Source organism: Gopherus flavomarginatus, chromosome 3 (genome assembly GCF_025201925.1).
Source record: "Gopherus flavomarginatus isolate rGopFla2 chromosome 3, rGopFla2.mat.asm, whole genome shotgun sequence".
Classification (NCBI taxonomy): domain Eukaryota; kingdom Metazoa; phylum Chordata; order Testudines; family Testudinidae; genus Gopherus; species Gopherus flavomarginatus.
In genome coordinates, this window is record NC_066619.1 from 130,240,275 (window position 1) to 130,256,578 (window position 16,304).

Genomic DNA, 16,304 nt, shown 5'->3' on the forward strand with positions numbered 1-16,304 from the left:
GGTGTCTCATACTTCTCAATACTAGTGTTTTGTAATTTCTTCCTCCCCTACTACTTTTAGTCTTTCCTGCTCGTTTAGATCAAATTTGGCTCCATTTGTGCCCTCCTATAAAATATTGAGGTGTGTTTCCTATTGTATGTCAGGCTGCCATACACCCTAAGTGGGAGCCTTCTTCCACCCGAGCATAGAGGGATTCCACATCTGAAAGGTATATGGTCCTTCTCACCCTACCTCTTGTCATAGTATGGTAGTTGGTGTCATGGTGTATTTACTTGCTGTATATTAATTATCTCCTAGATGTCTGTGTGTGCTGTATAGAGATTTAGACAAGGCTTGGTCCCTGGTGAAAACAGGACAGACAATGCTGGGACTTGAGTTGCATGGAAACCTGTTTGTGTTTGTACTTCGTTGTTGTGCAGTTGTTTAAGAAAGACTGTGGTCATTCCATATATTGTGACTAGGGTGACCAGACAGCAAGTGTGAAAAATCAGGACAGGAGGTGGGGGGTAATAGGTACTATATAAGAAAAAGCCTCAAAATTCGGGACTGTCCCTATAAAATTGGGACATCTGGTCACCCTAATTGTGACAGTGGAAGACTGCAGGCATCAAAAGTGCCAGCTTTGCCTATTATCAAACCACAGTATAGCCGTTTCTTTTTAATGTGCGAAATTCACTGAGTCTCCCTATCATTAGTGTTCTATTGTAGTACCTTTCTTTTACCTGTGTTTAATGGATGATGTGTATATAATAGTGCTTTGCTTTAGAATATACTGCCTTCTGAAGCCTTTGAGTGCCCAGGGATTGCAGGATCTGACCATATACTGTAACTGTTGTACACACCATGTGTCAATTTTGCTACCCTTACTTACGTTGAGTAGTACCTTACTGTATGAGTAGTGCTATTGAGTGCAGTGATTTCTTTGTGGAGTAAGCTACTATTCAAAGTGAGTGTGACCATTAATTAATATATTTTCTATGTTTGGTTTCCACAGTGTAGATTTGATAGCTTGGATCCAGAATACCTGAATTCTCAGGTTTCCAAGTATGCCAAATTTGTGAATCAGTTGGAAAAAGGTTTGCCACCCAATAATATAGTGCCCCGGCTCAAGGGGAATGTGGAGAAGATGAGAGAAAAGGTAAAACAGCAACTTGAAATTCACTTTCAAAAAAGCTTTTTAGAAAAACATGAAGTTAAAATATACTATTTATTTTTCAATAAACTTCAAAGTTATATTTTGAACCTCATTTTATATAACCAGTCCAGAGGCAAAATGGTAAAAGGAGTGAAACAAACAAAAAAATGAAAACTTCAGTTTTTGAAAACCAAACAGTTTTGGTTTTTGCCAAAAATTTCAAACAAAAAGAAACTGGGGAAAATAATAATTTGTTTCTAAAAATAATTAAATAAAAATTTTGATCAAAATTTTTTTACAAGTTCTACTTATAAGCTCTGTTTAAAAGATGGTGCTTTGAGAGAAGTCTGAGGTTGTAAAATACATGAATGAAAAATAAATATATTGTTGGTTTTACTTTTCCAGCTTCCAGTTATCACAGACCTAAGAAACCCCTTTTTGAAACCCAGGCACTGGGCAGTTTTGGAGCAAATAGTTAATGCACCACTGGTGGATGTGGAATACCCGTTATCTTTGGCTCGACTGGTGGAGCTCAATGCTTTTGAGTTTTCTCAAGAAATTCAGGATGTTTCTGGACAAGCTTCTGGAGAAGCTTCCTTAGAGACCATTCTCAAAAAGGTAACTTTTACAAACAAACATTTGTCTTTGTTTTTGACGATGTGCTGAAAACCTTGACCTTTTTATGGACAACTAAGAAAGAATGTGTCTCCCAATATATAAGTACTTATATAAGTATATACATAGTATATAAGTACCACATTAATGGTAAGTAGAATTTTTATATTTGAGCGAAATATAAAGCAGAAATACAGTTTCTGTCATAATAGACCTCTGCCCTTCCAAGAGCATGTTCAAGGGGGCTTACAAAGACAGAGACTGATGCTGCAGGTGCACTGCCCATAGAACTCTCCTTAGCAGAGAATGTTGGGCCCACAGAACGTTCTGTGCCTTTTCGGCTGCCTCTTCAGTGGCACATACCAGCAAGTATGAGCTGAAGTCATGTTTTGGCTTGAAAAGTCTCTATGCAAGTTGACATTATTGTAAACAGACAAAAACCATGCTTGGTTTATTATAGTTTTATGCAAAATAAGAAAAGGTTGATGCTTGTTAAATGGAAAAGGACAAAGTCAGTAGAGATTTTTTCCCTTTTTCTTCTGCGAAGAGAGAACAATCATTTGACAGTGTGTGTTTAGCCCCAGGCATCTGAAGAAGTGGGTTTTTTTAACCCATGAAAGCTTATACCCAAATAAATTGGTTAGTCTTTAAGGTGCCACCGGACTCCTGGTTGGGTTTTTTTTAGGTGAAAGGGCAGTTTTTTCATTAGTTGGAATTAGACTGTCTACACTTTATTTACTTTGTAAAACCTTAAGTAGATTTACAAGGATTATAATTTTCTCAACCAGGTAGAGGATTCTTGGAAAACAACTGAATTCATTGTTCTCCCTCATCGTGATTCTAAAGATGTTTTTATCCTTGGTGGTACAGATGACATTCAGGTAAGTCAATGCTTGTACTTAATAGACAGCTGAGAAAAGTTCAAGTGAAACTAGCAAAAATTCAGATGAAACTAACAGGGACAGGTTACAGTTATAAAATTCTGGTAATGACCTGGTAATGGTCTATGCTGATGGAACATTTGATATTATTTCAAACAATGTATAAACAAAATATAAATTCACATTCTTTTTGCTTATCCATTTAATAACAAAATCTTTTCTGAAGAGAGTTTGTAATTTTTCATAAACATTCAGTTCTCCAAAGTTAACAATTGCAGTATCTGTTACATATATAATTATCTTAATGAATTATAGATACTTTGGTTAATTAACAAACATTAGAACTAGAAGAACTAATATCAGCTGGATGACTGCATAAAACCTATCTAGAACCCCTCTCCTGCAACTGTCTTCGTGAGGTTTACCCTTTTTGCAGGTGCTTGGGTCTGTTGGGAGTTGGACTAGATGACCTCTTGAGGTCCCTTCCAACCCTGATATTCTATGATTCTATAATCTGTGCAGAGCCATTTGCAGGATCAGGGCCTAATTTCTGTGATTTAGAAAATAAGTTGTTAAATTATAGCAAACACTTAATTCAGCCAAAGTTTGATTCAACTAAAACTTGAGGCAACAAACCATTTGTATTGAAATAACATATCTTCATCCATTTTATTTTGATCATTGCTAGTGGAGAATCAGGTCCCCAGACAGTAACTGACAGACTGTGTAATTCTTATTTAAGGTTCTTCTTGATGACAGCACTATTAATGTATCAACTATAGCCTCCTCACGATACGTGGGCCCTCTGAAAGCACGTGTTGATGAATGGCAAAAGCAGCTGTCCTTATTTAGTCAAACATTGGTGAGTAGCAAACAACAAAACAGCTTCTTAGGACTCAGCTTGAGTCTCAGATAAAGGACAAAATGGTGGAGTCCTAGTTTATTTTAAAATTCTGAAAGGAGTTTTTTTTTAACCTAATTTTACAAGGTGATGTCACAGAGTCCCCATTGATCTTATATTTGTTGGGAAAACCATCGTTCAGAATGTGTCAGTGACTTCCACAGTTCAAATAATGAACTTTATATTTGTTTAACTTTCACGCTGGGATTGCTATCTAACTGACAAGTGAATGGCTTCTTCAGATTGGAAGTGTGTGTTGGCTGCAAGCAGAGGGAAGCTAGGGTGCATAGTAAAAGCATTCATTAGAGGTGGTATCAGATCTCTCCAGGTCTTGGTGTGGGTGGTGGGTAGGTCCAGCAGCCTATGGGAGGCAAAGTCCAAGCCCTTGCGAAGTGGGGTAGCTGGTGCCTTGCTGCTGGAGTGGGGAGGGCTAATGTCATGGGTAGAGGAAGGGTTCTACACTGAAGTACTGCAGATGATCAATTGAAGATCAATATACAAGGCCCCGCTGGCCTAAATAATACTTGAAGCATGTGGACCTAAACTGAAATGCCTGTAGTATAAATGATTGGGAAATTATTCAAAATATCAAAACTAAAGGAAAGTGTGAATGTGTGATTTTAAAATTAGCAATAGTAAAACATTAATATTAGAAAGAGAAGCAACACTGGCCAGCTCTCCTCTTCTGCAGATGTGGCACTGGGAGAAGCTCACACAGCACTGGTGAGAGCTGGGGGAGCTTTTTGCAACAGGAGAAAACAAGTGGTCCTAAGCATGCTCGTGTACAGGCAAGGTAGCAGGGTTCCAGAGCTCGAGCTGCAGGCTGAGCCTGAATGTCTGCACTGCAGTTCAACAGCCCCTTAGCCCGAGCCCAGCGATCCCAAGTCAGCTTGCATGGGCCAGCCACAGGGTCTAACTGCAGTGCAGATATGTCCCCAGGGGCCAGTATCACCTGGAAGGGGGATTGTGCCTATCCTGTGTCCCCTTTGTGCCAGTGTAGCTGGTGCAAAGAGGCTGTAGGGTAAAAATGAACAGAGCCTGAGGCTTATTTCTGTGTAATTTCTCACTCTTGCTACCACCGTTGCAACTCCACTGATAGAAGCAACAGTGTAGACTAGGCACCAATAGTGGCCGGTGTTGTGTAGACCTACTCTGAGCAGGGGTAGGGGAAATGCTGGCAGCCTGGAGCTCTGCTTACACCAACGCTTCTAACGTTGCTACCTCCAGTGGAGCTGCCAGAGTAGTAGCCACAGTAGGAAGTTTGAGGCAAAAAAGACTTGTGTAGATACCACATCTTTGTGCTTCTGGAGAACCTGATTGGTCTGCAATATCCAGCACCATCTTGTTAATCTTCATGCAAGGGAAAAAGGCAGCAGACCTGCAGTTAACCCTTTGTTTGCTGGTGGCCAAGTCAGTCTCTTGCAGCCTGTCACGTCATAAAATAAAGGTTCTTCTCAAGCAGCATATATTTTATACTTTATTTCCCCCTTTAAAAAAAAAAAAGAAATCACAATTTAAGAGAGAATCTGACAAACAAATGTCCAAGAGAATTTGTCAGATTTTTCAAAGCAGCCTAGCATGTTATCATATAGAGTTTACTTGATGAGTGTATTGGAAATGTACGTTCGTCATGACCATACAATTTGCCATATAGAAAATTATCTTAGGAGATGTTTGGTGGGGGTGGGTGGGAGGCAAAGTGTACACTATCTCATCAAATGTCCGATAATTGAGCCAAAGGGCTAAAATTGTGTCATGAATATTGAAGTTTTGACAGTCCGGGGTGGATATCGGAAATATTATGGAGGATTCATGTTTAATATTTGTGGATTTTCTTCTGCTTCCCAATTTGAAAATTCAGACTGTATTTCAATAGTTCTCCTTTGTAAGGATGGGGACTAATTGCTTAAGTTTTCCTTTTGTTTTCTAGGAAGAGTGGTTGACATGTCAGAGAAATTGGCTTTACTTAGAAAGTATTTTTAGTGCTCCTGATATACAGAGGCAGTTACCTGGAGAGGCAAAGATATTCTTACAGGTGGATAAGTCCTGGAAGGAAATAATGAGAAAAGTTAATCGTCTGCCAAATGCTCTTCGTGCTGCTACTCAGCCTGGTATAAAATAATGGTGTATTATCCAAATTAATGTATAAGCCATTGTAGGTGATGTTAATCCTTATTCAGCACTTGCGTGCTTAACACTTATGTCTGTTAGTAGGATGAAAAATATCTGTACTGCTCCACCCCAAGGCCCACTCCCCCTGCAGCGTAAAGGAATAAGACAATTGTGTCCTGCTTACTATGTACTTCATTTAATTGCAATATGTTGTCAATCAACTTTCTGTTTAATATATATTCAAACTGTAACTTGCTATAGCTCATTTGCTCTCTTTATGCATTCTCTCCCTACTTTCACTCAGCTTTCTCTTCTCTTCTCACGCATAATATATATCTTCCGTTATTGTTTTCAGTGTCCTATCTTCTTTTTACTTTCTCTCCTTGCAACCTTTCTCTATATTATGTTGTCTACCTATTCCCCTATATTTTGTATCTTTCTATCAATCAGTTTCCCTCACTGTCATCAAGTGGCCTTTCCACCTTCCAACCACACCCTGATGGCTTCAGGAAAGCTCTGCACACAGCCCATTGCCTCAGTTTCCCCTTTCAGAGGGCTCCTTAAATAAACTCCATGCAGGTTTTTTGTCCAGTAATGCTCCTGCATCCAAGGGCATGGCAACGCTTGCAGATGTAGAGCACTTTGAGTTAAACCAGTCTTTGGAAAGCAAAAATTGTCCATGCATGCAGCCCTAACCCTTCTCGCCCTAAGAGCCTGCACCGAATAACTTCCTTCCCACAATAAAAGCCGCTTACCAGGCACCTCCTCTGGTGTTTGTCCTTCCCCAAGGACCATCCGCTGCAACTGGCTACCTTCCTCCTGGCTTGAGAACAGCTCCTGGCTGAATGCATCTAGGGATGCTAGGGTGTCTTCCTCCTCTTCAGCACCCTCGCTCCCGCTTTCCTCCTCCTCCTCCTGCCTTGTTGAACTGGGCTCTGAAGTGTCCATGGTGGTACTCGGAGTGGCGGTGGGCTCGCCTCCCAATATTGTGTCTGGCTCTTTGTAGAAATGGCAGTTTGTGGGGGCAGCATTGGAGCGGCGATTTACGTCGCCTGCTTTGCGGTAGGCATTCCGCCGCTCCTTCTCTTTAACCCTGCACTGCTATACGTCTCAGTTGTGGCCCCTTTTCATCATATCCCTTGATATCTGCCTGAAGGTATCATAATTCCTACAGCTGGAGCGCAGCTGGGACTGGATAGCTTCCTTTCCCCAAACACTGATGAGGTCCAGCACCTCGCCATTGCTCCATACTAGGGGTCGCCTGGCGGGTAGAGGCATAATCACCTGGAGAGATGCACTGAGAGCGCTCCACGCCTGGCTGAGCAAACAGGAAGGGGAATTTCAAAATTCCCAGAGAATTTAAAGGGTGGGTCTGATGGTTGGTCACCTGAGGGCAGGGCAGTAGAGTTCAAAGTGATGACCAGAGTGGCTAGAACAGGCATTATGGGACACTTCTGGAGGCTAATCGGAGTGCATTAGTAGACCAGGGTGTCCACACTGGCTCCGTGGTGCTCCAGCAGAGGCTCACCGAGGTGGAGAACCAGGAGCGCTCCAGCCACAGAGTCAGAGCTCTCTATGTGCTTTACCAGTGTGGACGGGTGGTGAGTTAGGGCACCCGGGGCTGCTTTAATGCGCTCTAACTCACAAGTGTAGCCATGCTCCATGTCTAGTTTATTGATATAAAGCAGAAAGCAAAAAATCAGTCTGGAGGCTTCTCTCCTCCCCTTAGTCTGTTCTTTGCAGCTCTTCTCTGCTTTGGCAAGCCACTTTCAATCGTACCTGGCTGGAGTCGTTTCTCACTCTTGTAGAGTCTCTTTCCATCCCGTACTACCCTCCTTGTTTTATCCACAAAACAGTTCAGTTCCATGCATTTAACCAATTATCAGGGTCCTCCCAGGCCTTTCCTGCCTGTAGTCTCAGGCATGATCAACACTAGACAATTAAGTTGGCTTAATTACATTGCTCAGGGGTGTGAAAAATCCACACCCATGAGCGATGCAGTTAAACCAACCTACCCCCGGTGTAGATAGCACTGTCTTCTGTCAGTTTAGCTACTGCTTCCTGGGCATGTGGATTGCCTACACCCATTGGCATAGGTAGTGTCTACACTGAAGCATTACAGCAGCGCAGCTGCGCCACTGTAGCATTTTAAGTGTAAACACACTGTGAGTCCTAAGTCTTTCTTTTAGAGCCCAGTGACTCCCAGAAGCCTCTGATCTCCCTGAGCATCCTCCACTCAGCTTCCTGTTGCTGTGTATAGCGGAACCAGGCAATCCTTGTCACAAGCCACCCTGTTACACTCATCTTTCCATCTCTCCTCTACTTCACTAACCTAACTTGTACACTCTTCCTTAAGGGCTTGATCCTGCAAATGCACACAGGAGTGAACTGCACAGTGGGTGAAATCATTACCATTCTGATTATGTATTACACCTCTACCCCAATATAACGCGACTCTATATAACACAAATTCGGATATAACATGGTAAAGCAGCGCTCCGGAGGGGTGGGGCTGCGCACTCCTTCGGATCAAAGCAAGTTCGATATAACGTGGTTTCACTTATAACGTGGTAAGATTTTTTGGCTCCCCAGGACAGCGTTATATAGGGGTAGAGGTGCATTTAAAACTCACTTTGAATAGTGTCAATGATGTCAGAAGGTGCAGGGCAATGGAAAATCAGACTCAAGGTTTTCCATGTTAAGCATTAAGATCCAGGTACTAAGTGGCACTGGACACTAACTCTTTCATTTGCCAGAGTAGGAGAGTTCATTTTGGATTACGGTAAAATTTGCAGCAGTTAAAACATTCAGCTTTCTGCTGCTGTATTCCTGCAGAATCCACTTTTGTTTGTAGAATGTTAGGACTTTTTACTGGTTTTTAGACTTCCTTGGTTGTTTGAATCACTTTCTGTCCATTGAAATTTTTCATGGTATACAGAATGTACAATATTTTAAGAAACAAAGTGGACACTTGCTGCATTTTATGAAGTATTTTCCTGCACAAGACATCCAAGCCGCAGGCAGGGGATCTCTCGTATTCACCTCTGAGTACTGCTCTATCTTGGCTTTTTCCAGGGTGGCACAGAAGGATGAGACAGGGGCAAGGTGCACTGGAGCCATAGAATGGCACACATCCCTGTGCCTGGGCAGCTCATAGCCACTATTCTTAGAATCAGATTATCAGGGTTGGAAGGGACCTCAGGAGGTCATCTAGTCCAACCCCCTGCTCAAAGCAGGACTAATCCCCAGACAGATTTTTGCCCCAGATGGCCCCCTCAAGGATTGAATTCACAATCCTGGGTTTAACAGGCCAATGCTCAAACCACTGAGCTATCCCTCCCCCAGTGGTTGGAGTGGCCGCCAAGAAGCAGCTGGGTGGCTATCCAGTGCCCTGACTGTGTTGTGAAGGATGAGTTCTTCCACCTCTAACCCTGGGGCAGGATCCTCTGTTTGTTTACTCAGGCTTCATGTGAGGGATAGGACTTTTGCCCATATAGCATTAAACTAAAATGAGTTCAGTGAGTGAAGCAGTAATTGAATATGTGCCCTGGTTTCATAGGTGAATTCTTTGCAAGCCCTAAAATGTGCATTGAAGTTATTAATGCATAACAATATTTAGTTTTATCTGGTGAAAGGGTTTCAGCCATAGCTTATAAAAAGTGGAGTTTTTCCTTGCATTTTTAATCACAGTATTTCTCTTTTGTTTTTTTATCCCCACTACCCTGTTTTCTCAAGTAATCTTTTTTCTCTTAATAGGCCTCTTAGAGACTTTTCAGAATAACAATGGGCTACTTGATCAAATTCAAAAATGCCTAGAGGCTTATTTGGAGTCCAAGCGAGTTATCTTCCCCAGGTTAGTAAAAGTCATTGAAAACAATCTGTGCAATCTGATGATTGACATCAATAGAAGGCATATATATGATTTAATGTTATACTGTGTGCTACTAATACAAAAGGCAAGAATCTTTAGTTATACTATAACATTCTTCCAAATTGTACTATTTTTAGCTAACATGCGAATGTTTTTTTAAATTTTTCTGTCAAATATTTTGCATCTGAAGTTCTTTTGTTTATCAAACAGGTTTTACTTTTTATCAAACGATGAACTCCTGGAAATCTTGGCTCAGACTCGCAATCCTCAAGCAGTTCAGCCTCATTTAAGAAAATGCTTTGATTCAATTGCGAAACTAGAGTTTGCCATGATGACTCCATCTGAGGGAGAAGAAAAGGTTTTTACTAATGATATTTTAGCAATGTTGTCACCCGAGGGAGAGAGGGTAAGTAAATATTTTGATTACTCTTTTAATCTGTGTCCAATGAATATATATTTTCCATAAATACAGTATGTGAAAGGAAAAAGTTAGAAACACAACTGTTATATATGAATAAAATACAGAATAGGCCAGATCCATCACTGCATTACTCCAGGTTTATAAGGCTAGAGCTCCTTAGATTTCAGTGGCGTTACACTGGCATAAAAATGATAGAATCACAGGACTGGAAGGGACCTGAGAGCTCATCTAGTCCCGTCCCCTGCACTCATGGCAGGACTAAATATTATCAGGCCATCCCTGACAGGGGTTTGTCTAACCTGCTCTTAAAAATCTCCACTGATGGAGATTCCACAACCTCCCTGGGCAATTTATTCCAGTGCTTAACCACCCTGACAGTTAGGAAGTTTTTCCTAATGTCCAACCTAAACCTCCCTTGCTGCAATTTAAGTCCATTGCTTCTTGTCCTATGGAGTAGTACACTGGTGAATCAGGCCTAGTATTTTTTTGCTGTGCCATCAATGATCTACACCTACAGTGTCAAGGTAGGAATGTATAAACTCAGAGGAAATAGTAACTCCATGGTTAACACGGCTTTTGATTGTAGGTTGGCTTAGGGAAAGGACTTAAGGCCAGAGGAAATGTAGAAGACTGGCTTAGTAAAGTAGAAGAAGCCATGTTCTCTTCTCTTAGACGCCTAACTAAAGCTGCTATTACTGATTATCAAACCAGAGTTAGAATGGACTGGGTTGTTGCTGGACACCCATCTCAGGTAAGCCACGCTAATTTTTGTGTGATCTTTCTTGCCTACAGTGATAGAATACTCACCTATGTTCACACCCGACACGCTGTTGTAATAAAGTTTGTTACAAGGTGTGCCTTATGAGGAATCATTTGAAGATTTATAACTTGCTGATCAGTAATAGCATGGTAAAATGTGTCTGGCAGCTTTATGCCTAAAGTTATGTTTCCCTGCATGATGTTAAAAACCCATGTTCAGAGCCACATAGCACCAAATTCGTCAAACATACCTGTCTTGAAAAAGGAGAATATGCTTGTCTTAATTTGGGTTTAAGCAATAAACAGAGTCATCAAGGGAGAAAACAAGGAAAGTGCGCAAAATAAGGTGAAAAAGCCACGCAGGGGACATCCTTCCTCTAGCAGACTGCATGTCTCTTGGTTCTCAGCTGGAAATGATTTTCAAAGAGGGACTAAAAAACTATAAAAAGGAGGGGCAAACACCCCAAGACGTCCTTTTCTGTCTCCTTGCCCACCTCATTCTCTGCACCTGAGCCATTGGACTCTGTGGGAGGGGTCCTGACTCCATGAATTTTATCAGTATTGCTACTAGAAGCATGCGGTGAGAAACTTTGTTTGAATCTAATATAGTTCATTAAATTAGGCACTAGAAAGTGTTTTATCTTTATTTTCTTGTAACCATTTTTTTATTTTTATGCCTCTTTATTTCTACCTACTTAAAATCTCTTTGTAGTTAATAAACTTGTTTTATTATTTTGTCTAATCCAATGTGTTCTAGTTAAAGTTTCTGGGAAACTCTAAAGTAATAAGCAGTTGTGTATTTCTTCCCTTAAAGGAATAATGGACTTAATATATTTGGAGTGTCCTTGGGGAAAATCCAGGACTGAGAGCATGTTGGGGTCACCCTGCAGTATAAAAGTCAGAGCATAACGCAAGATACAGGGTGTGGCTTACATGCTGGATGATTGTTTGTGGGAGCTACTTCAGCAAGGCATTTTAAAGCACCCAAGGTTGCAGGGCAGGGGTGGGACAGCCCTCCATTGGTCTGCATAGCACCCTGGTATGTCACACTTATCCACTTACTTTGGCCTTGATCCTGCAACCATCTAAACATATGCTTAGTTTTAAGTCCATGAGTTGTCCAATTTAAGCCCATGCGTGCTTGCAGGATCACGACCTTGCTTATTTATGTGACCCTATCATTATTGTATCTGAGTTCCTACTCTGCCAACTTCTCTAAGATGTATTGATGGTATTTTTATGTTTCCTTTCTACAGGTTGTCCTGACCGTTTCCCAGCTCATGTGGTGCCGTGATCTGACTCAGTGCTTAGAAGGAGAAGATCACGATCACTTACAAGCTTTAAGTGACTTTGAAAAAATAAATTTTGATGTGAGTTTGTATGTGGGGTTTTGGCATCAAATGAATTTAGCGTTTTGTTTGGCATGCTTGAAAATTAGTTTTGAATTAATTTTTAAAAAGAAAGTAAAATTCTGCTAAATGGCTAAGTCTGTGTATCCAGTCCTGTTGTGAACCAGCTGGTGTTCACGTGCCTGAGCCACCTCAGGGCATACTCCACCAGGGGAATCGTCGTCTTAAGGGCAAGTATAGAGATTGTGGCTTCAGCTGAAATCGGTAGGGCTTGCTGCATGGAATTTTGTTCATATATTCACAAGTCACTGTTTGCTCAAAACGACATCAAGAGCAGATGCTGGTTTTAGAAATGCTGTGCTGCAGTCACTGTTAAACTTGCCAGGTTCCTCTGGCCACTATCTCAGGGAGGTCAGTACTAACTAGCGTCCTGCAATAGAGCTTTACAGAAGCAAGATCATGACGGAGAATCTTGCAAACAGTAACTTGTTCTCCATCTGCATTGCCTCCATCGAGCCTCATTGACCCTTCATCCTTAACTCTGCTTTGGAGCCCAGCTCCAAACAAGGCTTCAGGAGGCAGAAAGTACTGAGGGATGGCTTGAGGGGGGTGGGTATTTATACCCTGCTTCTATGGAATGATGACTTTGAGGGAAGTGTGAGCACTCATCTCTGCCAACGTTGCTCAAAATGGTCTTTTGGACATGTGAGTGGGGCTCAGAGTATGATTCTGGTGAGCTATGCGTAGGACTTTTTCTTTTAGGGTTAGCCAGAGTGAGTAGAGGTTTCACTGTGTAGTGGTCAAATGCTAAGTGCCAATACTTTCAAGTTGGTGTTTGATAATATTTGGCTCCCCAATGGAGCTGATATTTGGGAAATACAGTAGTCAGCTTCCATGTCACCAGGCTGTTTGATTTTCTGTAATCTCTTAAATGATTTTATATACAGTACTTCAGTTGGTTTAGAGCTGCTAAGTTTATATATATATTTTCTTATCTGTATTGAAAACCGTTTGAAAGCAGTCAAAACTGGGAAGAAATGAATGCAAACTTTATTTTAATGATCCTCAGATGTAAAACAACTATATTCTAAATAACCGCAATATCTCTAGAAATGTGCAATTTTATTTCTTAAACTTTCACAGCTTAGTTAGAGATGTATCCTGGAGCTGGGCTAATTTGTACCTGCTGGAGATGTGACCACTTATTTTAAAGTTCTGATATTTTCAGTGCAGTGAGAAAATACTTTAACACTTTATTTATTCATTTATAGAGGTTAAATGCACTGGCTGGATTAGTCCGTGGTATTCTTCCAAAATTACACAGAAATATTATAACAGCGTTGATAACTATTGATGTACATGCAAGAGATATCGTCAGTGAACTTGTGGCAGAAAAGGTGAAGCAACTGTTTTTGCCAAAATAGGATTTTGTACAAAAATATCCAAGTTAACTGCTTTGAATCACATTATTCAAAAATGCATTGTGTATTATCTCTGTAGGTGGACACTGTTGACAATTTTGAATGGCAAAGACAACTACGTTATTATTGGGATCTTGATCTGGATAACTGTGTTGCTAGGATGGCTTTATCCCAGTATACTTATGGCTATGAATACCTAGGAGCATGTCCAAGATTGGTGATAACCCCACTGACTGTATGTATTTACTTATACTTTTCATCATTATTTAGATAGAGGTTTGTTGCATTGGAAGTACTAGTAGTGAATAACTTGTAGATAGGTAGTTGGTATTTAGAAATCTTTTAGTATGGGATTGACGTGTAGCACTGTACAAAACAGGGGCTTATACTCCTTCACAGTGTTACCTTTTTGCAGTAAAATAAAACTAAAGTGCCCTGGAAGATAACAGCCTGTTCCTATTACCAGTTGCACCTTTGGTGAAAGGACTCAAGATGTTTATCTGTACCTATGCAGAGGTGTCTAATTCAGCCAATATTCAGCACATCTGGGCATTTTCTATTATATGGAAAATTCAGGAATATTTGTGGACAGGCTTTGAACTAGTGTGACCAGACAGCAAGTGTGAAAAATCGGGACGGGGTGGGAGGTAATAGGAGCCTACATAAGAAAAAGACCCCAAAATCAGGACAGTCCCTATAAAATCGTGACGTCTGGTCACCCTACTTTGAACTGAGTTTTTGGCTGCAGTGAACCATCCAAATTGGCGTGTTGGAAAATCAGGCTTATGTGCAATAAGGAATGTAATAACGTTGGGCAATGGGAGTTTTACCAGAATGAGGACTTCAGAATTTAGCCCACTGTATGCTAATATACTGAGCTACTCTTCTTAATGGTGTATTTTGGACAGTTTGTGCTGATTTAAATACATAGAGCAGATCTTCAGCTGGTGTAAATTGTCATAACTCCATGGGGAGCTCCAAGTAAGGATCTGCTCCATACTATTTGCTATCACCTTATACATAGAGCATTTGTAAATATGTCAGTAGGCTTATGACATGTTTAAAACAAATCAGAAAAAGTAAAAAGTAGCCAAAGCTTTGGCAAATGCCTGCTCTTCCCTATGTAACAATACTGTATGAATCTCATCAGGATCGCTGCTACCTTTGCCTTATGGGAGCTTTGCAGCTTGACCTAGGTGGAGCTCCTGCTGGACCTGCTGGAACTGGTAAAACAGAGACTACTAAAGACCTTGCCAAAGCACTTGCCATCCAGTGTGTTGTGTTTAACTGCTCTGATGGGTTGGATTACAAGGTATGAGAAGTAAATGTATTAATATGAGCAATCTCAATGCAGTCAGTGGGATTGCACAGACAAAACTCAATGCTCCATTTGTCCCTGTGAAGTTACTTGTCTATAGTCACATAGGAAATGAACGGTAGAGCTGAGAGTAGAATCCAGGGCTCTTGGGTTTGTAGTCATATGTCTTAACCAGAAAGCCAGTCTTCCTTTTGTTTAGCTATACTTCAGTATAAATAGAATCTCCCCATAGAAATGGCGCTGTAATTTTTCCGTACCACAGAATTAGCTCTTTGCACTATGACAAAGGAGAGGGGAGGGTGATGAAAAGGAAAAAAAAAAAAGAAATAGCAGCCATGTTAAAATCAACAAAAAAATTATCATTAGGAAAGAATGAGGCAGTCAGGGAAGTTTTTAAGAAATTAGAGCTATATAGATAAATATAAAATAGGTTCCCCTTCTCCATCAGGAAGAAAAGATTTGGCCTCAAGCATTTTGGATGTTAAAAAGGCAGGTTTTGGGAAGATGTGTCCATAATAACAAGTTTCCCTATTCCTTTTGAACTGCATTTAAAAATCTTATCTTGGGCTAGATTCTCTTTTTTTGCCAGGATGTGTTCAGTTTGTAGGGGCTGGTAGAATAGAATATCAGGGTTGGAAGAGACCTCAGGAAGTCATCTAGTCCAACCCCCTGCTCAAAGTGGGAATCACTCCCCAGACAGATTTTTGCCCCGGATCCCTATAATGGCCTCCTCAAGGATTGAGCTCACAACCCTGGCTTTAACAGGCCAATGCTCAAACCACGGAGCTATCCCTCCCACACAAACTGGTTTCAAACTGCCCCAGCCCTGGTCCTGACATAAACCTGTTCTAACATAACAGCTGCCTATGGTTCCCTAAGGGACCATTCACTAGCTGACACTTGCCATAGGGTGTCCACTCCATCCCCTCCTTACCTGTTTGCCTTATCACACCCACTGCCTCCCTGTGCTAGCTCCACCAGCTTTACACCACTTTGGAATTCCTTTCCTTTGGAATTCAGCAGTGGCCAGATCATGTTCCCTTGTACCAGCTAAGCAGTGTAAAGGGCTGGAACGGGGACTGCAAATCTGGGCACTTTTACTGAGAATTTTGTAGGTCAGCATTTAACTTCTCAGTTATGAGCTGATTAGATTGTACTAATTTTATAAGAAAAGAGTGCAGAATAGAGTTCAGGGAAGGTTTTGGATTTCACAAATCATGGGACATCTTTTTAGAGAACTTGGATGTTTTTCATATTATTAATTGCAATAAAGATATTTTTCTAAGAAAGCGTTTTAATATACAACATGTGGCAATAAAATATATTTTTAAGAGATTCTGTTTTCTTTTCCCATGGATGTGTAATTCTCCTGTGGTCAGATGTGGTGCAGATACTCTCTGATGTCAGCTTTCCCTTGACATTTATTTCTGCTTCCAAGGCCCATTTTTCTTTTTCTCTTCTATTTAAAGCAGTGTTTCCCACATTTGGGACACCGCTTGTTTAGGGAAAGCCCCTGGCGGG

General features: G+C 41.0%; 1 protein-coding gene across 10 annotated transcripts in view; it reads left to right on the forward strand.

Moving 5' to 3' along the window:
• DNAH6 (dynein axonemal heavy chain 6) overlaps nucleotides 1–16,304 on the forward strand; it is a 228,254-nt gene that overhangs the window by 51,502 nt on the left and 160,448 nt on the right. For 8 of the 10 annotated variants that reach the window (XM_050944316.1, XM_050944319.1, XM_050944320.1 and 5 more), the window contains 12 exons: nucleotides 995–1,138; nucleotides 1,541–1,753; nucleotides 2,539–2,631; nucleotides 3,374–3,493; nucleotides 5,463–5,643; nucleotides 9,401–9,497; nucleotides 9,726–9,921; nucleotides 10,523–10,687; nucleotides 11,952–12,065; nucleotides 13,316–13,441; nucleotides 13,545–13,700; nucleotides 14,616–14,777. In XM_050944316.1, the coding sequence (XP_050800273.1) occupies nucleotides 995–1,138; nucleotides 1,541–1,753; nucleotides 2,539–2,631; nucleotides 3,374–3,493; nucleotides 5,463–5,643; nucleotides 9,401–9,497; nucleotides 9,726–9,921; nucleotides 10,523–10,687; nucleotides 11,952–12,065; nucleotides 13,316–13,441; nucleotides 13,545–13,700; nucleotides 14,616–14,777 (1,767 nt within the window). Of the gene's footprint in view, nucleotides 1–143; nucleotides 243–994; nucleotides 1,139–1,540; nucleotides 1,754–2,538; nucleotides 2,632–3,373; nucleotides 3,494–5,462; nucleotides 5,644–9,400; nucleotides 9,498–9,725; nucleotides 9,922–10,522; nucleotides 10,688–11,951; nucleotides 12,066–13,315; nucleotides 13,442–13,544; nucleotides 13,701–14,615; nucleotides 14,778–16,304 lie in introns of all 10 variants that reach the window. The other 2 variants (XM_050944326.1, XM_050944322.1) reach the window with 2 other exon arrangements.